At 31.8% G+C, this 27,782-nt stretch overlaps 1 protein-coding gene across 2 annotated transcripts in view; it reads left to right on the forward strand.

Annotated features, from left to right (window-relative positions):
- Window positions 1-207: 207 nt before the first annotated feature.
- LOC123675530 (dynein regulatory complex subunit 7) overlaps window positions 208-27,782 on the forward strand; it is a 242,344-nt gene continuing 214,769 nt past the window's right edge. The window contains exons 1-3 of one of the 2 annotated variants that reach the window (XM_045610907.1): window positions 610-748; window positions 2,667-2,822; window positions 9,357-9,482. In XM_045610907.1, the coding sequence (XP_045466863.1) occupies window positions 9,360-9,482 (123 nt within the window). In that variant the 5' untranslated portion in view covers window positions 610-748; window positions 2,667-2,822; window positions 9,357-9,359. Of the gene's footprint in view, window positions 749-2,666; window positions 2,823-9,356; window positions 9,483-27,782 lie in introns of both variants that reach the window. The other variant, XM_045610900.1, reaches the window with a different exon arrangement.

A 27,782-nucleotide genomic window follows, 5' to 3' on the forward strand; every position in this document is an offset into this window, starting at 1 on the left:
GAAATTCGAAAATTTTTGAAGAGTGCCCCCTTACAGAACTCTGGTGAAGCAGCACACCAAAGCAACAGGTGGGTCTCTCAAAAAGTCTGAAACAAAATCGAATCAGTAAACACACAAGGTATTCTATGCATCTTAATTATTTTGTGGTATAAAACATATTTTCCTGTTCCTATGGAAATTGTTTTCCGTTCCATGGTGATCGCGTTTGTATTCTGACCACAGTATAGAAACAGGTTTTATTTTTATATTTATGTTATGGTTTCTATACTGTGTTCTGACAAAGTATTCTTGAATTATTTTGACTAGCAGAAATTGTGAAAAGTTTTTAATTGGCGCTGAGTAGAAACGATCCAAAATGTTGTCTCCAAGTGGACAACCAATTATGACTATTGATGAGTACTTGAAAACACTCGAAGAAAATGCATATGAAGAGGAGGGAGATGATTATCCGTTTGTTTCGATTTTTGACATTTTGGATGCCCCCAGGATTCTACCAGAGCCCGTTGATTTGACATACGAACATTTGAAACAAGTTGAAGGTGAATTGGGTTTGATTAAACTCTGCTGGCCTGAAGCTACAAATCCAGAATTTGAGGATAGGTTGCATTTCCCGGAAACTTATACGAAAAATTCAGAGAAAGAAAAAATGCTTTTGTTTACTGCAGAAAATTTTAGAAGGGAATTCAGATACAAATTTCCTAACAGGAAGCAGTTGTTTCTGGCATGCAATAATGAATGTAAAATACAGGTACACATACCAACGATTTTTTTTTGCTAGTGGCATTTTGCGTCTATCAGGGTTGCCATGTTGCTTCATTCAAAAAAAAACTTTACATCCAATATGTACCCGAAAAACAAGTCACTAGAAAATAAACTTTTTTTTAATAAAGTTTAGGTATCTAGATATACAGGGTGATTCACCGCGATGGCCTATTAGACGTTTATGAAAAACTAATCATAATTTTGTGCTGAAAATTTGCTTGTTAGGGTTTGAGACAATGATCTTTTTCCGTTAAAAATTTTCACCGGGTGTTTATAAAAAGATCTTGAACTTGGACAACTCAAATTATAAATACAATAGTAAATTCTACGTACAAAAATAGTGGGGGTTACTTGAGCAAACTCTATACCAAAAATGAATACTTCAAGAGTTATTAAGGAAGAACTTTTAATGAGGAAAAATGGTAATTCCTAGATGAGTGGGGTAAGTCTGTGACTTCTGGAAAACACAGAAAGAAACTAAATTTCGATGTTTGGATAACTAAATTTTACATTTCATTATTATTATTATTACATAATTATATCTAGTATTTCGTTAGGATTGTTGAAAAATTCATAAACCAATACAATTTTCAATTACGAATAGGTAATTCATTACAATTCTTGAAATGTCAAATTTAGTTATCGAAACATCGAATTTTGATTCCTTTTTGTGTTTTCTGGAAGTCACAGACTAATTCCACACACTTAGAAATTACGGTTTTTCCCCGATAACTCTAAAAGTATTCATTTTAGGTATAGGGCCTGCTTCAGTAACTCCCACTCTTTTTATGCGTAAATTAACTGAAATAATAAAAAATATAGTTTCTGATTCGAAAATCTTTGTGCTTTGATGTAATGAATGAAGTAGTTATCAATATATCCTAGGCTATATTATTTATAGATACATACTTCGTTGGTAGATGGCGCTGGTATACACAATTAGAAAAATCTCTAGATTTATTTTTTTCGAAAATACATTTTTGGAATATTTCAAAGCCTACCAATATATTCGCTACTTATCTTTCAATTACTATATTAATTTGAAAAAAAATCGGATGTTCCAAATTTTACATACTGGTTCATAATTTTTAAATTTTTTATATTCATGAATTATCCCAACTCTCCAAAAATATCAAAATCTACTATTTTCAAGTATTTTCAGTGAAACAAATATTCGAAAAAATTCCTAATTCCGGAACAATTAAATAATATTGAAGTGGAAACTATTAATTACTTATATATGTGTGAATAACTCACAGTTTTATTTTCTGAGTTTATTTTTTGTATTTGTACTGAATAAACTCTATTCTATTCTACTGTATTCTATATCCTCAAGTTGATATAAGTTTATAATGTTTAGGTACCTTGTTTTTTTTCATAACGAATTTACGTGAAAGTAATATAGAAAAAAGTCTTTTTTCATTTTTCAATATGCATCATTTCTCATTTTATTATTAAAAATAATAACAACTCCAAAGATGCTACGCTGTGAAACACCAAATTCGTTCTTGAGCCAAGTTGAAAGAGATGTAGAGATGTTTGGCCATCTATGGTTACCTTTACATACTGCCAACGATCATACAAACAGGAAGCGAGCTATTTTAATGCGTTTCCTATAATTCCACATTTTTTGAGTTTTTTTATTAAATAATCTCTGTTCAGACAATCGGATGCCTTCGAAAGATCCACAAGCAATCCTGAGACCAGCTTACCGTCCTCTAAAAATTTCAAAATATTATTGGTGAATTGAAAAATAGCAGTTTCTGTTGACCGATCCTTTAAATATCCTTGTTTTGAAAGATGAAATAGTTCACGACTATTAAAATAAGTCAAAAGTCTATTTACCATTGATGCTCACTCAAATATCTTAAAAAAACTGGCTAATAGGTCTATAATTTTTTTAGTCTTCTGGATCTTCAACCTTAAGTATTGGAATTATCACCGATAATTGAGCTGATCTGGGAACACGCCAAACCTCAGCGAATTATTGACACAATTATTGGCACAACACAGAAGAAATAGCATCAGCCCTCAATTTGACTATCTTAACTGGAATCTTGGTAATTCCAGAACTTGATTTTTCTTTCAATTTCCTGAATATTTCTATAATTTATTCTACAGTATAGGGCTTCAAGTAAATACAAGTATAAGCTTCAATATTGCAAAAAATTCTAAATTATTGAAATTTTCCATAATGTTTGGGATCATTTGAATTATTGGATATGTTGCATATTTAATCCTGGATTCTGGATTTATCGCGAATTCAGATGCTATAATTTTATTTTTGTAGTATGCTTTCCTAAGATTGATGAGAGTCTGATTATATTTTTTCTTTTCAATTACATAGCCACTTTATATTCTACTTGATAGTTACTCAGCGTGAACAATAACTCCATGTTATGTTCTGTAATCTGGACGATTACAGGATTATCGTAAAAAAATTCTTCATTTCTCCGATTCTTCAATGGAATAATTTTGAAAAGAAAATGTTTATTAAATATATTGATTAAATCATTTGAGAAAATTTGCCATTGTTTGTTGACATCTGTTTTTTCCACCGCATATATATTCGACCAGTCCTGATCTTTTAATTCATGTAGAAATTCTTGACGAGCGTGTTCAGGAAATGTACCGGGTTTTTCACCATAATTTGACCCCCCCTTTAACTTTGTTACTAGAAGAGGTACAAAAAAATGGTTTTTACAAAAGTTTCACGAAATCGACTAGTGTTTTTTAAAATGATATCACAAAACGAAATATATACAGAGTGAGCAATATATTGATAGCAACTTCATTTTTTCAAAAGGAACACCCTGTATATTTTTCTATATTTAACTAGCTCTTCATCCCCTGATTTTTAATATATAACATATGTTTGGCTTATCTCTCTTATTCTGAGTACCACAGATTTTCAAATTCTAAGAACCACCTGGCAAAAGTATTGTCATTGAATAATAATAATAATAATAATAATGTTTATTCACTACGAAATACAAAAAAATAATAAACATCAATTCTACCTTAATTAATGAATGAACAAACATAAATCTCCCACAAAAGTATGAATAAAACTATTCATCGAATATGCACTCCACAGAAGCTGAAAAATTTGAAATATTTTACCTTTATGTGGAGAACAATAAAAATAAGAAAGCTACAATGAGAGAATATATGGAGTTGCATCCAAATGATCCAATTCCAATTTATAGTGAAAAACTTATGTCATATCGTTGCCAATGAGATAACTCAAAAAAGGGTAGATATTTTGAGTTATCGCAGCCTTCCACTTGAAAACTGATTACCTACTTAGCTTGCCAGGTGGTTCTTAAAATTTGAAACTCTGTGGTACTCAGAATAAGAGAGATTTGCCAAACATATGTTATGTATTCGAAATCAGGGAAAAAAGAGCTAGTCAAATAAAGAAAAATATAAAGGGTGTTCCATTTGAAAAAATGAAGTTGCTATCAATATGTTGTCCACCCTATGTATATTTTGATTTGTGAAATCATTTTAAAAAACACTATTCGATTTCGTGAAACTTTTGTAGAAAACATTTTTTCGTACCTTTTTTATTAACAAAGTTAAATGGGGGTCAAATTATAGTGAAAAACCCGGTACGTATTCGACTGACCGAACTGGAACCTCTGATATTGAATTCAAATGACATTTTTTGAGCACTGTGATCGGATATTTGATTGAAAATAATGAAGCTCCTTGTTATGCAGTTTAGTTTTGAAATAGTTATTTATAATACAAGTGCAGAAGGCATTGATATTCTTCCACGAGTTCAAAATTCAAAAACGAGCCACGAAGTGGCGAGTTTTGGAATGAACGAGTGGTAGAATGAGCCTTCTGTACGAGTATTATACATTATTTTCTCTAATTCATTGCATTTTCATTGAAATTAATGAAATATTTCCATAAATATAATTTAGTGATTTTTGCATTGAAAAATGTTGGTTGGCAGAACTGATTTCTTTAAGGCAAATTGATGAATTGACAGATAAAGCCGTTGCGGAAAGTTCGGAGTACCAACATATAATAATAAAATATAACCATGAAAACTGTGCGTTTCTGATATATTCTCGCACGATTTTGTTCTACAAGATGTGGAAGAATGAACGGAATACCCACAGAATTAGAGAAAAAATATTATCAATACCTACAGCTCGTTGACTCACCCATAATTTTTGTGTCATCTGGGATATGTTTTAATAAAGAAAACGAGCTAAGAAGAGATGTAATTTCGGTCTTATATTCATTTTCTTTTTTCAGTTGAATAACGAAATCCCCTCCTAATATTATTATTTTATTCTCCTCATGAATCGTAGTAATTTCTCCAATTTGCTCTTTGTCTCCGTTGCAAAGTCTATATATTGAAATTAATATAATTTTGTCCTATTCACATTCTGTTGCCGCACATTCAAATTCCCTTTTCATTTATTGTTCGCTTATACAGGATGTTTCATTGGGAAACGAAAATAACTTCACTTTTACGTTGAAAACTTGTGCAGTAAAACTGTCTGCGCGAAAATTTGAAGTACACGTCTCATTTTAGTTTTAGTGGTGTTTCCGAACATTAAAACAGATTTTCAAAATTCCGATGTACAGGGTGTTGTTTCGAGGATTCAAACGATTCATAATTTTTTGTTAACCAGGACCTGGATTTTCAAGGCGATTATTGCATGATACGTTTGGGCTCTCAATTAGGAACATATTTGCCAAATATGCTGAAAATTTACCGGGTGGTTCGTTTGATATGGCCTCAGAAAGAAACGGGCAAAATTCATAAAACACCCTGTATCTCGGCTACGAAAGAGTGAGACCCAATAACTGGAGTATCTCCAGAACCGCCTTGGAGCCACCTATGCACCTGTGAAGTATTTCCGTTTCCCAATGAAACACCCTGTATCAAGCCTATCTTTGTGTTTCATACCTGAGAGTCCAGGCAATATGAAGTTTTCAATAGAAAGTTCTTTGAGGTTCTATGGACTCTTCCAATGTTCTGTTATCAATAGAATTTTACATTCTTCTTCTCTATACAAATAATAACTGACGTTATTAAAATCGGAAAAGAATGCCCGAAGTTAGAGGCTGTTACAAGGATGTGCGGACATAGGGATCGGAATCCCTGGTCGGATCTTGCTCATTAATAACCTCGAGATACTACACTCATCGGCAAAAAGACTCGGCCACCTAAAATTTTGCTGAAGTTCGTTGTCCAAGAACTTTTGTAATTTTTCATCAATTTTAATTATTTGTATCCCAAATTGAAGATAATTTCTTTGATATTGAAACAAACTCCAAAAACATTTCCAAAAATGTTGATAGCTTATTAATACCTACAGGGTGAAAAAAACATGTTCCTATTTGTAGTCCAATTTCCTAACACTTGTGGAACAGTTCGAGAAATTTGTAGAGTTAACTCTCAGTTTATAACAAATACCATCCTTTTCGCCATCTTTCAGTTTGTATTTCTCCCTGATATCTTGATTTCTTTTTTTAAAACGCAACTCGTCAAGTGTTTCGGGTAGTACAGGACGATGACGAATGTTTCTTTGAATTTCATCCCAGAGATGTTCAACCGGATTCAGATCCGGGCTACATGCAGGCCATTCTATTCGTTGGATACCAACCTCATACAAATATTGGTTAACGATGTTTGCTACATATACGGGCTTGAATTGTCGTGCATTAAAAAGAAGTCATCTCCAACAAATGGAGCATAGAGAACTACAGCTTCCTATCCTTAAGAACGTCTTGTGTGTGTATGTAACTTTGAGCATTCAGAGCTCCCTTTTCAATAAATAATAATTCGGTGTGTGCTGCTTTTGATATAGATACCGGCTTGTTCCTTAATAGAGGTGATTTCGAAAAGACTGCATATTTTCAGCTGAAAAAGTTCCTTTAATATTTAACGCTCATATGATCTGCTCAGATGTCTACAAACTTCATTTCTCTAATTCTGTGGTTATTCCGTTCATTCTTCCACATCTTGTAGAACAAAATCGTGCGAGAATATATCAGAAACGCACAGTTTTCATGGTTATATTTTATTATTCTATGTTGGTACTCCGAACTTTCCGCCACGGCTTTATCTGTCAATTCATCAATTTGCCTTAAAGAAATCAGTTCTGCCAACCAACATTTTTCAATGCAAAAATCACTAAAATATATTTATGGAAATATTTCATTAATTTCAATGAAAATGCAATGAATTAGAGAAAATAATGTATAATACTCGTACAGAAGGCTCATTCTACCACTCGTTCATTCCAAAACTCGCCACTTCGTGGCTCGTTTTTGAATTTTGAACTCGTGGAAGAATATCAATGCCTTCTGCACTTGTATTATAAATAACTATTACACTATCAATATAATTGAAATGAGACTTGAAAACTTTTCGGGAATTTAGTAAAAAATAAATTGTACAACGTACTCGAACGGTTATCAAGAATCAAGATGTAATCTTTCATTTAAACCAATAAACTTAACTCTGACATTTTTCGAGAAAAGTGGCCCATGTCAAAGTCTCACAGATAAATAGTGACAAAATGGGGTATTTCGAAATCAGAATTTCATGGATATTATGAATATGATATAACAAATAGGCATTCCCATTGAAAATAAAACCGAGGTGGTATCGTGTTTCGCCACTTTCGGACTAGCCTGTAGAGTCAGACATAATTCAACATATTTATGCGCTGAATGCTGTCGATTCCGTCAAAATTCGAATCATTCTCCTAGTCCAAAATTTAAAGGAGTCATCGACCGACCGATCACTATTGACTTATTCTGTATAAGCAACCAACAAATCAGAGAAGAATTGAAAATTGAAACTATTGAGGAAATAGTTAACAAACAAATGAAGAAGACAATAGAGACGCAAAAAAAAACACGAGAATAGTGAATTAAGAAAGATAATACGAATCCCAATAAAAAAGACAGACAAGAAGAAATACCTCTTTCAAAGAACTATTATATTTATTGAGTATGGAATAATATTTCGAGGGGTCAGTTCCCATACCCATAGTTCCCATATTTTAATGTTGTGATGTATTGAATCCAAGGGCGTAGATTTTTTTTTGGGGGGTAATCGAAAAAAAATTTTTTGACGACATTGTTAACTCATATCTATAATGTGAGAAAAAGAGGTTTGATAACGAAGTTTGAACCAAATTACTCGAGATATTTTTTTTATTACCAATTCGATTGTTCTTATCTTATACTGGGTGTTCCTGAATTGGAGTTACGAAGGAAAATGAGAGATCCTTTGGATAATTTTGAAGATAAAATGGCCCATAAACATGATCCCGCAAACTCTTTGTTTTCGAGATACAGGCTGTTTCTTGTAGTCCTACTTTTTTGTGATCCTTAACCAGTATATCGAATCTTTATTAATATTCGCTACAGAGATGGTAAATAAGTACCAAAACTTAATATTAATTTATTCATCACAGCTACCCAACAGGATCTTTATAATATTTCGAATTTTTATGAGAATTACTGTAGAGAGCTATTGAATTTTTTTTTCTCGAAATCGATTGCAGATACGACAAAATTACAACAAACCATAAAGTGTAGTACTGAATCAGAGTTTCTTTTTAAATGTTTCCAAACTGCTAGTGGTTCACAAAAAAATATCATTCTAGAGGAAAGAAGCGGGCACCCTTTTAGAAAAAATTCACCCTGTAGATTTTCATTCAAAACTAGGATATCACATGATAAAATCTTTGAATTGGAATATATCTATGCCCATTCAAGTTATCTATCATATCAAGTTATTCAAATATCTATGCCAATTTAAGTTAAATATCTTGTGAAGGGAAGGTACTATGAGAAAAAAACTTGAACTTTAACACCTGATGTATCTCAAAAACGAAGCGTTTGGGTACTCATGTTATAGAACTTTTTTCTTGAAATGATCCGAGAAATCTGTAATTTTCATTTGTACCTCCAAATAAGGAACACCCTGTAGTCAATTCAAAACAATTCTTCACAAATAAATTTCAATTGGAATGGAACACAATAAATTCTACAACACAGCCCATCAGACAATGTTTCGATGCGAATTACTCAGTTCAGTTCTTTGATAACTACATATTGAAATTTTGTGACGAGAATGATACAAAAAACCAAAAACAACGGGTAAGTGTATACCGATGATGAATTCAAAAACCACAGATGGCAAATAAGGGCCGCTGCCGCGAAAGCGGATAGATAATGGAAAATAATAAACTACGGGCAAAGACGAGCTCCTAGTGCAATAAAAGTACTCATCTTGAAAGCAATAATAAACTCATAAACCGTAAAGGGGTCCGAATTCTTACTGACGTGTCAAAGGAGCGGAAAATTATCATTATTGGTTCATTTTATGGAGAAAATTACGTTCGTCGTCTTTGCGAGATTTCTTAAATTTTATATTTTGAAAATCTTGGGGGGGGGGCAGCTACCCCTACCCATGGGTGTGAGTTGAGAATTTTTCAAAATGAGTAATTATTCTGATGTATCTTGATCTAAATGCTACCAAATTTATATTTTATATTTTTTGGAAATTGGGGAGATGTTTATGTTCAACTCGGTTTTTTTTTTAGAAAATGGTATGCACTTCCATTCGACCAACAACCTTGCCTTTCGTGGAACTGGAAGACTGGAAAAGCCTAGTGGGTTTTTTTGGTGATCATATGGAATACGAACCATTGGAAATTGCAACCTTGTTCGTGAGTAAATTCATACGTTTTTATTCTAATTCAATGAAAAATATGCGAGATGATGTTTAGTTGGATTTTTCATCCACAAGAAGTAAAGGTAATCGAAGAAGTTTTCCAAAGAAGTTTGCTTACTCATAATAAGATTGTGATATACAGGGTGGCCACTTTTTCAATGGGATTGTATTGGTAACTTTTAAACCATAAGAGTTGGAAGGTCGGTCAAATGGAGAAAAAGTTGCATGCATAGAAGCATTATCAAGCAGTTCAAAAAAATCGAGATTATCAGGGCCGGTTATTGAGATATCATAAGAAAAGTAAATTCTGTCATTTTGATTTTTCTTTTTTTCCCACTTTATTTCAAATATTATCAAAAAATGTTACTTGAATTTTTCATTCGACAGTAAATTGTTCTCAATTTGACGTAATCAGATTTCGTATCCAACGTTTCGTGCTCTCTGGGCCACCCTCAACCTCATTTTTTTCAATACGGACCCGTATATTTTATGACACTTTTCGAAATAACTTTTAACGCTGAATTCAACGATATATCATACAATGTCATTCAAAGTTGATTTTCAGGTGATTTTGACCGTTATCCAATTTTATTTGGGTCGGATATGTAGTGAATACAATTTATCAAAAACTGCTGTTAATAACATAGTCAAGAGACGCGAATACAATGATTTTAAATTTGAATATCAAGCCTTGCAAAACTTATATCGTAATGATATCCAAATAAAGTTCGATTCTGTAATTTGTTTCAACGGAACAAATGACAAATCTAACAATAGTGATTTCTTGCGAGAAGATTGAGAGTGTATTGGAAGGTATTCAAGAAGACGAAATAAGCAAATGTATAAGAAGTATGGTTCCAGAACCGTTAAGTGCATTTTACAAAATGGTGGACATTTCGAACACTTACTTCATTCATTTTCATTTACTTTCGAATAATCATTCGATTTTTCTTTCATTAAATGATAATTCGTTTAATTATTATGAATTGAAATATGTAAATAATTATTACTTGTTTCTCGATTTGATTCTGATATGTTCCATTTAGTTCAAGATGAGTAAGTTGATTTTCTCATCGAAATGTATTGCATGTTGTTAATTAAACTAAAGGCTGAATGACCCTTGGTCGATGGCCAATTGCATATGCAATAAAGTACTGTTATTATTATTATTATTATTAAACTAAAGGTACCTAAATGTAATACAGATCCGACCCAAAGAAATTTGGATAAGGGTCAAAATCACCTGAAAATGAACTTTGAATGACATTGTATGATATATCGTTGAATTCAGCGTTAGAAGTTATTTCGAAAAGTGTCATAAAATATACAGGTCCGTATTGAAAAAAATGAGGTTGAGGGTGGCCCAGAGGGCACGAAACGTTGGATACGAAATCTGATTACGTCAAATTGAGAAAAATTTACTCCCGAATGAAAAATTCAAGTAACATTTTTTGATAATATTTGAAATAAAGTGGGAAAAAAAACAAAATCAAAATGACAAAATTTACTTTTCTTATATCTCAATAACTGGCCCTGATAATCTCGATTTGTTTGAACTGCTTGATAATGCTTCTATGCATGCAACTTTTTCTCCATTTGACCGACCTTCCAACTCTTATGGTTTAAAAGTTACCAATACAATCCCATTGAAAAAGTGGCCACCCTGTATAAGGTTTGTTACATATTATGAATATTCCTGCTGGGGGGATATATCTCCCTTATCCCCCCGTGGGTACGCCACTGCGTTGAAGTTCTGTTATCTAAGTTGTTTACACTGCTAAATTTCATCAATTAAGTTGAAAAGTGTTTCATAGTATTACACGTCATTCAAGTCCCAGGGGTAGCACACAGATGGCGCTGCCAGTGCCATATCTCTTTTTTTTCTCGTTTCGGAACAAAGAGTTGAATCTGGATCGAGATAGGTATTGAAGTATAAGTAATGCCACATTTGTTGATTTTGAAGAAATGGATAAAAACTAGTTTCGTATATTAATGAAACATTGTTTTTATAGAAAAAATACTGTGCAAGCAAAGCAATGGCTTCATAAGTGTTAATCAGATTTATTTTATTGAAATTATTGACGCGCAATTTGCAATTTTGATATTGAAGCTGAAATTTTTATTCTATATACCTATACTTTCGCAAAATTTCCACTTGGTAGTCCGTAAGATCTGTTGTCACTAAAATATTGTTTTTTTTTTATATTTTACCTGAATCTTCTAGAGTTCTGTGACGCTATTTTTACGCGAAAATTTTTTTCAGAGGTGTGGAAACTAAAAATCGAAAAAGAATATTGCAAATTTTACACAATGGTCAATTTCGACTACCTATCTCACAAATCGTCATATAAGAACATATCATAATGAATATGAATCAGAGGCGTTATTTCTTCCTAATGAAATTCTCATAAACCAAGAAAGTCGTGAAATTACAGTGCTATGGATATTTTAAAATTTGATTTTTTTATATTTTGCCTTTGGAATAAACGAATCGGATTTTAGAACTGGGAATATCGATGCGATATATCAACGCGGTGAACAGACGAAATTTTTCCATTTAATTTTCACGTAATTACTCCTATAAAAACGTTAATTCTCAATTCCAAGATACGTTATAATTATTTTTCTCTAACTGTTCTCAATTTGGAAATAATAAATTAGAATCCGTCAGTTATTCAAAGATATTTGATGGCTTTTGGTATTTTTTTCTATAAAGATTGAATTGAAGTACAAGAGTCTTGAATTTTTTTCTATAGAAAAAATCCATATTTTTTTATCAATGAAGCACTTATTTGGTGGTTATTTATTCACAACTATTACAGCAGATTCATATTTAATATATTCATTAATAGTTAAATTATGCATTCAAAAAAGTTTATTAATAGAGAATAAAATATTTGTTTACAAGGTATTTGATAATATTTAATATATTTCGGTTATAAATAATTTATATGAACTTACGTTATCTCCACAAATAACATTAATTCATTATTAACAAATTTTCAACTGGTAGTTACGAACATTTGCTATTTATGAATAAACTCTTACAAGAATTCAATAATTTATTCACTCAGAATACAGGATTTATTAATAATTAACAAACTAACATAATTCTAGCGATCGAATCTGTGGAAAAGTTCAAGAACACATCCCTCAAAGATAAGCGCATCTTCTTGAAGGATCTGTCCTTGAACTTTTCCTTTGATTTGAATTTCCTTTTTGAACAAAAAATCTGTGTTACTATGGGCTTATTGAACGTCGCTTAGCACATCTGTACTGAATTTTGGGTTTAAATCGTTTGTACCTGCTTAGTTATTAGTGATGTTGGCAGAACAGTGGTTAGACTGAACAGATGCGATCAAGATGACTAGGGTTCAAACCCGGATACCCTCAATATGAACTAAAAAATTACCTAGTTCGGCAAACGGTTCTTCTCAGACCTTAACAATTGGATAATAGAAACGACCAAAATAATTATCTAAGAAATACGTTAACCATTACTATATTTATATCCTTCAAATGGATATTTCTTCAGCATTATTAATATATTAATAAAAGAAATAAAACACTTGACTATACGTTCCACAAATTTTAATAAAAATAAATAATGTAATGATGTTGACATGCACGTTTCGGGTTTCATCCCATTATCAAAACTAAATATAAAATATACACACAAGTACATATAAATTCTACGTAACAGATGTTAAAACCGGAGACAGGCGAATATCTAATTGATCGTTCACAATTGGGAGATTTTGTTTTTGAGCTGAAGATATTTCCAAAAACTCCAAGAGATCCAAACGTTTACCTTTATCACCTCTGTTTAAAATTTTTGTTTTATTGAAATCTATAAAATGATTGGAAGTGATGCAGTGATTAGAAAAACCCTTTGTTGACTTATTTTGAAGAATCGATCTTTTATGTTCTTCAATTCTAATTCCAAGAGATCGACCGGTCTGACCTATATAAAATGCAGGACATTCATCACAAAACAGTTTATATACACCACTCAACTGTGAAATGTTCAGCCGATTCTTACCACTAAAAAACATTATTCTTAAATTTTTCTTATTCTTATTCTTATTTCTTATAACTGAGGTGGATATACTAAAGTTAACAATCTCTTCTGTTGTTTTTTAAAAATTAATTTGTTTATTATATCAGGATGGTAGCCGTTGTTCTTGGCTAACACCTTTAGAATTGGAATTTCTTTATCGAAGTTAATTGCTGACAATGGAATTGAGATCAGTCTATGTACTAGGGTGTGGAATGCTGACATCTTGATCTTATAAGGGTGTGAACTGCTGTTATGAATCAGAATATCAGAGAAAGTGGGTTTTCTGTATATATTAAATTCAAGATGTTCATTTATTATCTTTACCTGAATATCCAAGAAATTTAAACACTTATTATTATCTTCTATTTCTAAAGTGAACTGAATTGAACTATAAAATATTGCCCGAATAATTTTAATAAGACTGACCTCAAAGACCTGGCTGTTAATGTTGAATTAGCTTTGAACAGAATTGAATCTTCAAACAAACAAAATTTAGAAAAATCACTGTGTGCAGAAATAATATCTAACTCAACATTTGAGAATAATAAGACCGATATCAAAATTTTAAAACAAACAAAGAAAAAAGCCTCAGATAATGACTTAATAATAACCAAAGCTCAGTTCAATTCAGTTCACTTTAGAAATAGAAGATAATAATAAGTGTTTAAATTTCTTGGATATTCAGGTAAAGATAATAAATGAACATCTTGAATTTAATATATACAGAAAACCCACTTTCTCTGATATTCTGATTCATAACAGCAGTTCACACCCTTATAAGATCAAGATGTCAGCATTCCACACCCTAGTACATAGACTGATCTCAATTCCATTGTCAGCAATTAACTTCGATAAAGAAATTCCAATTCTAAAGGTGTTAGCCAAGAACAACGGCTACCATCCTGATATAATAAACAAATTAATTTTTAAAAAACAACAGAAGAGATTGTTAACTTTAGTATATCCACCTCAGTTATAAGAAATAAGAATAAGAATAAGAAAAATTTAAGAATAATGTTTTTTAGTGGTAAGAATCGGCTGAACATTTCACAGTTGAGTGGTGTATATAAACTGTTTTGTGATGAATGTCCTGCATTTTATATAGGTCAGACCGGTCGATCTCTTGGAATTAGAATTGAAGAACATAAAAGATCGATTCTTCAAAATAAGTCAACAACGGGTTTTTCTAATCACTGCATCACTTCCAATCATTTTATAGATTTCAATAAAACAAAAATTTTACACAGAGGTGATAAAGGTAAACGTTTGGATCTCTTGGAGTTTTTGGAAATATCTTCAGCTCAAAAACAAAATCTCCCAATTGTGAACGATCAATTAGATTTTCGCCTGTCTCCGGTTTTAACATCTGTTACGTAGAATTTATATGTACTTGTGTGTATATTTTATATTTAGTTTTGATAATGGGATGAAACCCGAAACGTGCATGTCAACATCATTACATTATTTATTTTTATTAAAATTTGTGGAACGTATAGTCAAGTGTTTTATTTCTTTTATTAATATTGAAATTATGTTTCACCAAGGGAGGAATCAATTTCGATTATTAATATAAGTAATGCGTAAATAAATGGAGTATAATAATAAATGATGATTTATGGTGGGATTTCAAATAAACTATTCATTTCCATGAAACTAACATTAAACATTAAATTAAGCCACTCATAAATTTGTCAATGAAATTCCAGTTACATATATTTTTTTTCACTAAATAGAATAGCGAATGCGAGATAATGGTATATTTTCAACTGATGAAGTTGAAAACATAATCTGTTTTTAATGAGGTATATTCCATCATTCTTTGTATTTATTCTTAGCTGACAGCCACCAAAGAAATTTTACGATTTTATTATGTACATATAAGTAGGTAGTTTCTTCTAGAATCATGTAGAACGTAGGACCTTAATGAACAATGAAATGATTCATAGGAACAGTCGAGACATCCGAATTCCCAACCGTTTCGGTTAGATTTACTAAAATCTACCAAATGATTTCTTCCTACTAAAAACTCTATGAAAATGCGAAAATTCTACTAAAAAAGTAGATTTCTACTAAATCTGGTCACACTGCTAAGCAGTTTCCATTTCATATAATCGAATAAATGTTCCATAGAATGAAATACATTTTGTTGTTATTTTCAACCACTAATAATAAATTTATATTGTCGAAAATAATTGTGTGAGTAACATCTACACAGTGCTTCATACACTGTGTCCGTAAAGTATGGAACAAATTCATTTTTAGCTAAACAGACCATTTTAAGAAATAATCCTGAAACACGTCGATTTTTTATTTTAATTAACCGTATTTTAAAATAATAATCAGGGTGAATATCTTTCCAGTAATGACGTCACCGTCATTTTTTTTCACTGGAACACCCCCATTTTGTCTCATTTTCCGATTTCTCTAGCTGAGCTGATTCCAAAAATGTATTACATGTTGATTCCAATTGGTACAGGGTGGACAAAAATACAATAGTTGTGTGCTCATAAAGTAACGCGTAACATTCTTTATCAGTTAAATTAACAATATTATCAAAAATACTTATTTTCTAGCGGCAATAAACAAATAATGACATTTCACAAAAAACTAGACAACTAAGTTTGATAAGAAAAAATTTCTTTCATATTCTGTCTGCTGTCTGCCACAAGTACCAAACATGCTTGGAAACAGCTCATTTTTATCAATCTAAAAATGTAACAAACTACAGGGTGTTTACATTAAAACCAATTGCCGCTAGACAATAAGTATATTTGATAATATTGTTAATTTGACTTATAAAGAATGTTACGCGTCACTTTATGAGCACACACAAAACTATTGTATTTTTGTCCCCCTGTACCAATTGGAATCAAAATGTGATACATTTTTGGAATCAGCTCAGCTAGAATAATCGGAAAATTGAGACAAAATGGGGCTGTTCCATTTTGAAAATAATTCGGTGAGGTCATTACTCGAGAGTATATTAAATTATTATTTCAAGATACGCTAAATTAAAATAAAAAATCGACGTGTTTCAGGATTATTTCTTAAAATGGTCTGTTTAGGTAAAAATGAATTTATTCCATACTTTACGGACACAAGTTTTCTAGAACCCGTAAAAAAAATTAAAACCGTCAATTTCGAAGAAAAATTAAATGAACTACGCCTGCTAATTTTCATCCAGAAATCATGCCTTTAAGTCCCTCGCATTTATTTGCAGACACCCTGTATATAGGTGTAATAGAATTTTGAATAAAGTAAGTAGAATTATTGTTATTATTCAATTGATTATTTGGTTTTTTATTGAAATATTTTTCGAAATTGGGAAAATAATATCTGGTGATCTATTAACGAACCGATAATGAAATCAAGATGAGTCATTTTGATAATGGGTCTGATTTATATAATTCAGAAACAAATAAATGGGAGATTCATATCACAAAAGAGGGCAGGTATCAAATCTACTTGTTTCAGTTTTTGATGCGTTTAAACCCCTAATAAAAGGTCGGACGTGCTACTGTCAGGCAACAACCTGTTGAGAATCTTTTATTTACATGGAATAAACTCTCCACACATTTGTAATACGATGTGAATTGGACAGGGCAGGAGTTGGAATTTCGATATTCATTTCAGTTTCAGTTATGCCGTGATCAGTTCAACAATTTTTAGTGAGTAGTTAGTAAATTTTTCAATGAAAGAGGTTGTTTCAATATTCTGAGTTAAATACACTCAGGTGCAAAAAAACGCAAAAAATTGACATATGGTAAAATTTGAAGTGTCATAGTTTTCTTATTTTTAGCTCAATTTTCGAAATTAATTCAGTGAACTGTAGATGAAGTTTTTAATTTCAACTTGCATATTCAATATTTTGTGAAATGCTGGCTTATTAGTCACTATACAGGGTTTGTTGTTAAACCATAATTTCGAAGCATCCTGTGGAATAATTTTGATGTTACATATGTTTTCAAATTATCAATTTTCATCAAGAACCATTCCTTTTCACCTTTTTTTTTGATTGGCTTTAAGTGTACTTATTCATTTTTAATGGACAAATAAACAATTTACCCGATTCAAATAAATGACGAAATTTTTACAATATGGCTTTGCTCATTGTGCCATAAATCAGTACGAAAGCTCAGTTTATGACTCATCAATGAGAAGGCATCAATATATTGTTCAGTTATAATGATAATCAATCAGTTCAAAATTCATTTATGAAGAATTATTGAATTGAAGTAAAAAATAAAAAAGCATTTCAACTGTAACATGAATAACCAGAAACGTTCCGTCTTTAATTCAGATTGATATTTTCATTGACTGCCTGCATGTGTCGGTTCATACCTTATAATCATAATCATTTATTGCATCCCATGAGACAAATTTACATTTATATAGGACAGGTCAGAAATTAAGTAAACAGGACAAAAAAATCACACTAAATATTCAAACCAACCTGAAACAAAAATATTCTTCTTTGCTATAGAATCACTGCTCTAGCAATAAATCCTTGATAATTCTTTTAAAACTTAAATATCCAAGATGCTTAATTCGCCCTGGTAGGTGATTGAAAAGTTTGATTCCAGCATACATGGGTGATTGTTGAAACTTCGTGGTTCTGTGAGTTGGTAAGCAGATTATATCCTTTTGTCTGGTATCATACTTGTGATATTCAGAGTACTTTTTTAGGTTATGTATATTCCCACGAATAAACAGCAAGGAATTAAATATATAAATGCAAGGAAAACATGGTGTTCGATTCTTGATTGATGGTCAACAAGACTCCCGGTGTTCTAAGCCGAACATCATAATGATTCTTTTCTGAGAAACAAAAACCTCACTCTTACTAGGAGATCCTTTCCATAGAATGGTGTTATAATTCGTATGGGAGTAGGCTAGTCAATAATATACTCCTATCAGTGACTCCAAAGGTAAAATATTTTTTAGCCGGTTCAATGCAAAAAATGCACTTTTATCTTGAAAATGAACAAGCGCATTTAAAGCCATGAACCAAAAAAACAATATGTTGAAAAGAGATCTTGTCATCTTGATGAAAATTGGTAATTGGTAAAAAATTCAACAAGGAAATTATTCTACGGGATTTTTCAAATTTATTTTTTAACAACAAACTTCTGATTAACCCTGTATAGTGCCACTTAACAAAAGGCTTTATCGACACATTCAATACTCCATCGACTGTAATCGTAAAATATATTTTTATCGCAAACTTTAAATTCTAATATTTTCCATATTATGGAATTTTGAAAAATTAATTCAGAAAATCGAATAACCATCAATTAATTCAGATTTTTCCATATATTTCTAGGGATGGAAAACATAATTTAAATTCAACGAAAATTGATCGCTGTATCGAATTGTTTGGTTCGAAACTCGATATATGACATTTGAAGGCTGAAAGTAAAGCAATCATTTTTGTCAACTTTATAATTCAACTCAATATTCTCGAATTTTTCTCTATGAAAAAATCGATTTTAACTTGGTGTATGTAAAATGATTAGAAGAAAACTAAATGATATGCATTAGATATCTATGCAATTAACAATTTCAACCATAATTCACATTTCCAATATTTTGTTCCCTGCTTATGGATTACTAAGAATCAGAATTATCATCGATACGGTCCTGCCGGCGGTTACAAATAACCACATTCATCTTTTTCTCCCTTGCTCACTTCCATTCATAATTTACTACTCCATGAATTTTCATTATGATAGGTTTAGCCGAGGATTTTATTATCCCAATTGAATGAATGTAACTGATTTCTCGACTTTTTGAGGGTGAATAAACAGAAATTTGAGACTTTTCGATACTTTTAGGGAACAATAGATATTAGGTTGTACTTACACACGACACAACTTTGTTTGCCCGATAAAGATGTTAACTTTGATTACCATTAGAAAAGTGGTTTTGTAAAAATTTAATTATGATGATTATCACGATCAAAATCATTTAAATGTACAATTTCAGATCATAGAATTCAAACTGAAATTAACGAGATGATCGATTGAGAAAAGTTTTGTAATACCAACTATTAGTCAAAATTGTTTTTTGTGACCTCTATGCATACAATCTCACGTTCGGATAGATTATTATTTTTTTTTGCATGATAGAACGACTTTTGTTAGTTACAGCTTTTGTTCCTAGATCGGTAGATTATTTTTACTTGATTTTATTTGAATTACCGTTCAGCGAACGGTAAGTCACAAACAATTTCAATTTAATTCATTTAATTCGTCGAACGAAATAAGCAAGCAATACTTTTTCATTGATTTGGCTGCCTATTCTCAGAATCCGCATTTCTTGAAAGACTTGTATGAACCTTTGAAATTTGAAACAAAGTTTCGATTACCCGGGAAAAACTGCAGAACTGCCGATTTCCCTGGCTTTTCGAATTAATTTTTTTCAAGAAGATTCGATATCGCTCATTTTTCATACAAAAAAGCTATAAGTACATATCTCTATAAGTAAAATGTCCTTACCTTTCTCGATACTTAATATACTTTTTTGCAATTATTAATTACATTCATTTTCATTTACATGGAATGGCCATCCTATAACCAGACTGAGTATTCTCAGTATTTACATGAAATTCAATTCAAGAATCGGTTGCTACAACGCATTGATTCTTCCAAGTCGATATAATCGATCCATGAATTTTGAAGGCAAAAAATCAAGGAATCATATTGATCACATTTGCTGTTGATAGGGTCTTCAAAACCATAGAATATTCAAGCAGAATATCATAAAAATAAAAAAAAATGTAACAACAGATCATGTTGAGATCATGCAAGTATTTATACCAATATTAAATAACAATTTCCAGCTTTATTGCGAAATTTTTGTTCATTGCATCATCAAAATATTCAAAAACTTCAAGCAAAATATCGAAAAAAATAAGGAAAGCACCGACTTTCGAGCGATAGTTCATTAATCGCCAATTACGAAATTATACAAAAATAGAAATTACAAAAAAATTTGAGTGGAAAGTGTGAGTCTTTAAAATATATTTTAATAGACGATTTCTGAGGTCGAAGGAAACATTTTTTCCTTAACCATTTTTACCGATTCAACTCGGTTGAAAAAATACAGATTGAAAATCTAAAAAATTTGAATTTTCAGTTTTATCTCGCAAATAAAATGGAATCTAAGGAAATGATTCTCGGAATATGGTTTTTTATTGATGTGATGAATCTTTTCCGAACATATAATTCCATCGAAGTCCGGTTAACTCCAAAATGCCCGCTATACTAAGTGAGAAAAAATGGATCGAATAAAATAGTGAAGTGTTTCTTCTGACCTTTGGAATCATCGGTTGAAATATATGTACGAGTCAAAAATTCACCCTGTATATGTTAACGAATGAGCCGATTGAGTTTTCTCCCAATGAAGACTTTCTATTCGAAGAAAAAGCTTACTTACAATTCACAAAAGGGTACATAATGAGGGTCCCATGGATTATAAGGCCTTTGGAATTTTGGGTTTTCTACAGGATATTGAATTTCTTTTCATGTGAAGTTTTTCATGCTAACCATTATAGTAAGTAATCATTTATTTCATATTAAATCAGTAATGACGCCAGCTTTCGAAAACAGGGGTGCCAAGAGGGGGCCGGATTTTTTTTGGGGGGGCCCAAAGTAAAGCAAAATTATAGTTCTGCTAATCTTTTAGCCTCAAATTTTAGGGGGGCCAGCAGAATTTTAGGGGGGGCCCGGGCCCCCCTTGGCCCCACCCTAGCGTCGTCACTGTATTAAATATTGTTTGAAATATTTACCTGTTTTTGAGCTTACGTTCCCGAACAGAACGCTAACGATATTGTCATTGCATCCTAATGGCTGTAATTTAAGAATTTCAGTCATGAATGGTTTCGTATGACAAGATTTCACTTACTGATAACAAATCTGTACTTACAAATGATTCAACGATGACGGCATTGTGAATTTAGATGTAGAATAACATTTTCAAGCTTCATCAAATTTCGAGTTTATCGCGTCACCAGGACAAGACCAAATTCAAATTATTTTTTTTTAAACATTATACATGTTTAGATTGAAGCCGTGTGTTGAAAAAAAATTTGTTTACATTTTCAAAAGTTTAATGGTTGATGACCCAACCGCGAAATGCCAACTAGAACAGCATTTTCTGAATCTAAGGATAAAAAAAACATTCGAAAATGTCTACCTTTGTGGGAAATATGTTGATCAAACGAACCACCAGCTCTTTGGATATTAGCTGTAGGGAGATATATTTCGACTAATCAGTCGAAATGTAACCTGAAGAAGCCACAGAGTTGGCGAAACAATTGTACCTACATTTTTCCTACAGACAGAGATATGTACTTATATGTATATATGTAACTACATCATTGAGTTTGCATTCTTTAAATTGTCAGAAACCATTTGATTCGATTCATTACCTGTATTGATATTAGTTCTTCATTTTCAACCGATAAAATATCCAAGGCAAGAAAACTATTAGTTCTTGAATTTTAACTTGTGGATAAATCAAATAATCCACTCAAATTCAAATTATCACCCTTACGAAGCTGCAAACTCAATCAATAGTTTACTAAATAGCAAAGTGTTGATGATCAAAACAGAAAATAATATTACCTACTACAAATTGGGTAAACTGTAGATTGGAGTTCATTTGTCTCTTGAAACTGATCTAGGTTACTCAAATGTATGAATCAAAAAACAAAATATGGAAAAGACATGGTTGTTATAATATATTTTGTTAATTTGAAAAAAAATTACCATAAAATTATTCCTTAGGATGTTTCAAAATTAGGGTCTAACAACAAACGTCTAATTAAGGCTGTATAATAACTAATACGCCAGCATTTAACGAAAGAGTGAATATGCGAATTGAAATAAACAATTCCACCTACAATTTACAAAAAAAAAATTAAAATTGAACTTAAAATAAAGATCCGTATCAAAGGGAAATTGGCTTTCGGTACAGAATTCATTCGAATTTTTTATATGTTATAGAACTCGTGATTCTGATCAGATGTCTTCATTGCATAACCGCTCTAAATTCAATTGTTTAGGTTTAGATTATAAAAGGTGCTTAAAATAACTTTTCTCTAAAATTTCAAATGGTCATTGTGAGCAAACATTTTCGAATATACGAATCAAATCGTATATTCGTTTATAATATAGTCCACTATAGAGAAAAATAATATATACAGGGTGAGTTCAAAGATATCAAGTTCTTCAGTCATTTCCAAAAAATTGAGCGCTGGAATTTTATTCATTTTCAGATATTTTGTGGGATATCAATTGTATTTGATGATGTTAACATCTAGATATATCAGGACAGTTTTAGTTTGAAAAAGATACATACATAATAGAAATGTCAGATTAATTCAGGAGATGTGAACATGATGAATCGCAATTGATTTAGCCACAGAACATCTGAAAATGGATAAAATTCAATCGCTCAATTTTTTGGAAATTTCTGAAGAACTTGATATGTTTGAATTCACTCTGTATATCCACAATCGATGCATAGGTACTCGATTTGTTTTATACAATATGAAAAAGCCAAATATTCATTATATGTATTTCTTATATTGTTTCTACTCATATTGGTATATTCATTATATTGGTTACTGTACATATTTATGAAAAATCCCGAAACGTCAAATTTAAATTTCGACTTGTCATTCTTCTTCGTAAAAATGCGAATCTTACATTCAACCCCCTTCGAAAGATAGGTATATACCCTAATTTTTCAAATGGGAAGTATGCGCTTGTGATACATCGTGTGAAAAGTCTTTTCATACTCCATCCAGAAAAATTGTTCCTTTTAAGCTTATTGCAAGAATTAAAAAAAAAATCGTTTGCTTATCGAAATTCATTATAATATTCTTTCGAATATTCCCAAATCTTATCACAATAATACTAAACCTATTTGCCTTCAAGATGTGATAGAAAGGAAATAAAAAAAAAACTATAATATATTGTGTCTTCCAAATGAAAATTCATGAAAACGTAAAACACTTTCTCTGGCAATGTTAGTCTCTTTAGTTTAGAATGTCTTCGAAAATTGTTTTGTGCCGATAAGTTGTAGTTTATAAATTGTCTAATTTGTGTTTGAATTTCATTAACTTTTCGGCTAAAAATAAAAATAAAAATTTTCACTAATTATTGGTTATGGAAATAAAATCCGAACACAAAAAGAAGTAAGTCGCTTATTACATGAGAAATTTCCGGATTTGAAGAGTGCCGACCTCAGAGGAAAGAAAAGATAGCAGCCCATAAAAGTAAATAGCGTTGTATTGAAATCAATTGCAACAATATATATAATGAACTCATTACAGCATTGTTTTCAGTTGTATTTTTCGTTTTGTGATTGTCTACACTGATTTCAGATCCTATCAAATTTCAACACACGTCAATTGTCAATATATGATTATAAGTTGGATAAAGTCAAATGATTTGCAACATTATTCGCAAATTCTCTTTATTCTGGTGATATTAAATCAGAAATAATTTTCGATTTTAATGCGTAACTATAAATTATTTCAAAATTTGAAATTTCAAATTCAAATTCCGTAATCTGTCAATTTTCGTAACAGTCACACCAACTGCTAGGATACAATTCAAAAGTCACTGGGATGTATAATGTGAATTTTTCATTGAATTTCGACAATATTTTACAAAACTTGACTGAAATAGAGAAAATATCGTCTATACTACTCGTTGCAGAAGGCAATTCCAATTTCCAACACTCATGTGTTTCAAATTCGCATTTTTGTTGGAATAGGAGCCCATTCTGCAACTTTTTTTCAGAATATACTATTTTAGCACTAAATAATCACTGTTGAATTTAGAGCGATGCAATGAAGACATTTGATCAGCATCACTAGTTCTACAACATATAAAAAACTCGAGCAAATTAACGAAAGCCAATTTTCCCTTTGATGCTTAGCGTGTTTCTTTCATCGAATATCGAATTGTTGCGTTTTTTTCTGTATGCGAGTGTATATTGATCTAAGATTCTCTTAAATAATCTAAACTGTTGAATTTAGAGCGATGATGCAATGAAGAAATTCTATCAGCATCACTAGTTCTACAACATATAAAAAACTCGAGCAAATTAACGAAAGCCAATTTTCCCTTTGATGCTTAGCGTGTTTCTTTCATCGAATATCGAATTGTTGCGTTTTTTTCTGTATGCGAGTGTATATTGATCTAAGATTCTCTTAAATAATCTGAACTGTTGAATTTAGAGCGATGATGCAATGAAGAAATTCGATCAGCATCACGAGTTCTACAACGAATAAAAAATTCGAGGAAATTGACGAAAACTAGTTTTCCCTTTGATGCTGTACGTTTTTGCCTTATTGAATATCGAATTGTTGCGTTTTCTTCTGTATGCGAGTGTACATTCACCTAAAATTCTCTTAAATAATCTAAACTGTTGAATTTAGAGCGGTGATGCAATGAAGACATCTGATCAGCATCACGAGTTCTACAACATATAAAAAATTCGAGGAAATTGACGAAAACTAGTTTTCCCTTTGATGCTGTACGTTTTTGCCTTATTGAATATCGAATTGTTGCGTTTTCTTCTGAATGCGAGTGTACATTCACCTAAGATTCTCTTAAATAATCTAAACTGTTGAATTTAGAGCGATGATGCAATGAAGACATTTGATCAGCATCACTAGTTCTACAACATATAAAAAACTCGAGCAAATTAACGAAAGTCAATTTTTCCTTTGATGCTTAGCGTGTTTCTTTCATCGAATATCGAATTGTTGCGTTTTTTCTGTATGGGAGTGTATATTCATTCATCTAAGATTCTCTTAAATAATCTAAACTGTTGAATTTAGAGCGATGATGCAATTAAGACATTTGATCAGCATCAAGAGTTCTACAACATATAAAAAATTCGAGCAAATAAACAGAAGCCAGTTTTCCCTTTAATGCTGACCGTGTTTCTTTCATCGAATATCGAATTGTTGCGTTTTCTTCTGTATGCGAGTGTACATTCACCTAAGATTCTCTTAAATAATCTAAACTGTTGAATTTAGAGCGATGATGCAATGAAGAAATTCGATCAGCATCACGAGTTCTACAACATATAAAAAATTCGAGCAAATTAACAGAAGCCAGTTTTCCTTTTGAAGCTTAGCGTGTTTCTTTCATCGAATATCGAATTGTTGCGTTTTTTTCTGTATGCGAGTGTATATTCATCTAAGTTTCTCTTAAATAATCTAAACTGTTGAATTTAGAGCGATGATGCAATTAAGACATTTGATCAGCATCACTAGTTCTACAACATATAAAAAACTCGAGCAAATTAACGAAAGTCAATTTTTCCTTTGATGCTTAGCGCGTTTCTTTCATCGAATATCGAATTGTTGCGTTTTTTTCTGTATGGGAGTGTATATTCATTCATCTAAGATTCTCTTAAATAATCTAAACTGTTGAATTTAGAGCGATGATGCAATGAAGAAATTCGATCAGCATCACGAGTTCTACAACATATAAAAAATTCGAGCAAATTAACAGAAGCCAGTTTTCCCTTTGAAGCTTAGCGTGTTTCTTTCATCGAATATCGAATTGTTGCGTTTTTTTCTGTATGCGAGTGTATATTCATCTAAGATTCTCTTAAATAATCTAAACTGTTGAATTTAGAGCGATGATGCAATTAAGACATTTGATCAGCATCAAGAGTTCTACAACATATAAAAAATTCGAGGAAATTGACGAAAACTAGTTTTCCCTTTGATGCTGTACGTTTTTGCCTTATCGGATATCGAATTGTTGCGTTTTCTTCTGTATGCGAGTGTACATTCACCTAAGATTCTCTTAAATAATCTAAACTGTTGAATTTAGAGCGATGATGCAACGGAACTCAATTTTCCCCTTGATGATGTGCTTGTTCTTTTTATCGAATTGTTGCGTTTTTTTCTGTATGTGAGTGTGCATTCATCCAAGATTCTCGATGTATTTCGCGACTTTCGTGTATTCCACAATTTCGGCGTTTTATTCCGCCTTTTCGTCCCTCGTTGCTGGTCCTTCGATATAGGATGTCGTCGACGGGGTGAGGGCGAGGTGACCAAGCCGATGCCGCCGGCTGTTTACTACGTCGAGCGGCGCTCCGATGGCCCCGAAAACCGGGGGGGCAGAGGGGCCGAAGACGAGGTAGTTCGCGGATGGCCGCGTTCCCCTCTCCCCCCGTCCGTGAAGGATCCCTAACGTTTCAAGGGACGCGTTCGCGGACCACCGCGACCTAGCGTCCCTCCCGCCTCGCGCTCCCCTCGCCCACCGACGGTACAACGGTCCCCCGAGCCAGACTCACACAGCTAGAATTTTCGGAACCGGCAACGTTGGCGAGTTGGCGGGGATTGCGATCGGGTTTTCGTTTAGGGGCAAACTGTTGTGACTTTATGTTGGTAATTGAAGTATTAGGAAGAAAGTTATACAGTACACTGAGAGAAATCCATATTTTTTTTATTAATAAAGCACTTATTTGGAGGTTCTTTATTCACAACTATTACAGCAGATTTATATTCGATATATTCATTAATAGTTAAATTATGCATTCAAAAAAGTTTATTAATAGAGAATAAAATATTTATTTACAAGGTATTTGATTATATTTAATATATTGATAAATTATTTATATGAATTCACGATATCTCCACAAATAACATAAATTCAGTGTCAACAAATTTCAACTGATAGTTAACGAACATTTACTATTTATGAATAAACTCTTACAAGAATTCAATAATTCATTCACTCAGAATATAGGATTTATTAATAATTGACAAACTAACATAACTCCAGCGAATTTTGCGCTTAGATCGTTTGTACCTCCCAAATTATTAGCAATGTTGGCAGACCAGTGGTTAGAGTGAACGGATGCGACCAAGATGACTAGGTTTCAAACCCCGAATAACCTCAATATGAACTTTAAAAAAGCACCTATTTTGACAAACGGTTCTTCTCAGTCCTTATCAATCGGATATTAGAAACAACCAAAATAATTATCTAGGAAATACGTTAACCATTACTGAATTGAGATATTATTTTTATTCAGCATAGATACATATCACATATAAATAAGGTTTATTAATTATTACTCCATGAATATTGACTACTGTCATAAGTGTCAGACTCAATGATATATTAACCTCAACTATACTAGTGGAATAAATTAAAGGATCAAAATAAAATTCGAAATTTTCAGCGGTTT

This window comes from Harmonia axyridis, chromosome 1 (assembly GCF_914767665.1).
Source record: "Harmonia axyridis chromosome 1, icHarAxyr1.1, whole genome shotgun sequence".
Taxonomy (NCBI): domain Eukaryota; kingdom Metazoa; phylum Arthropoda; class Insecta; order Coleoptera; family Coccinellidae; genus Harmonia; species Harmonia axyridis.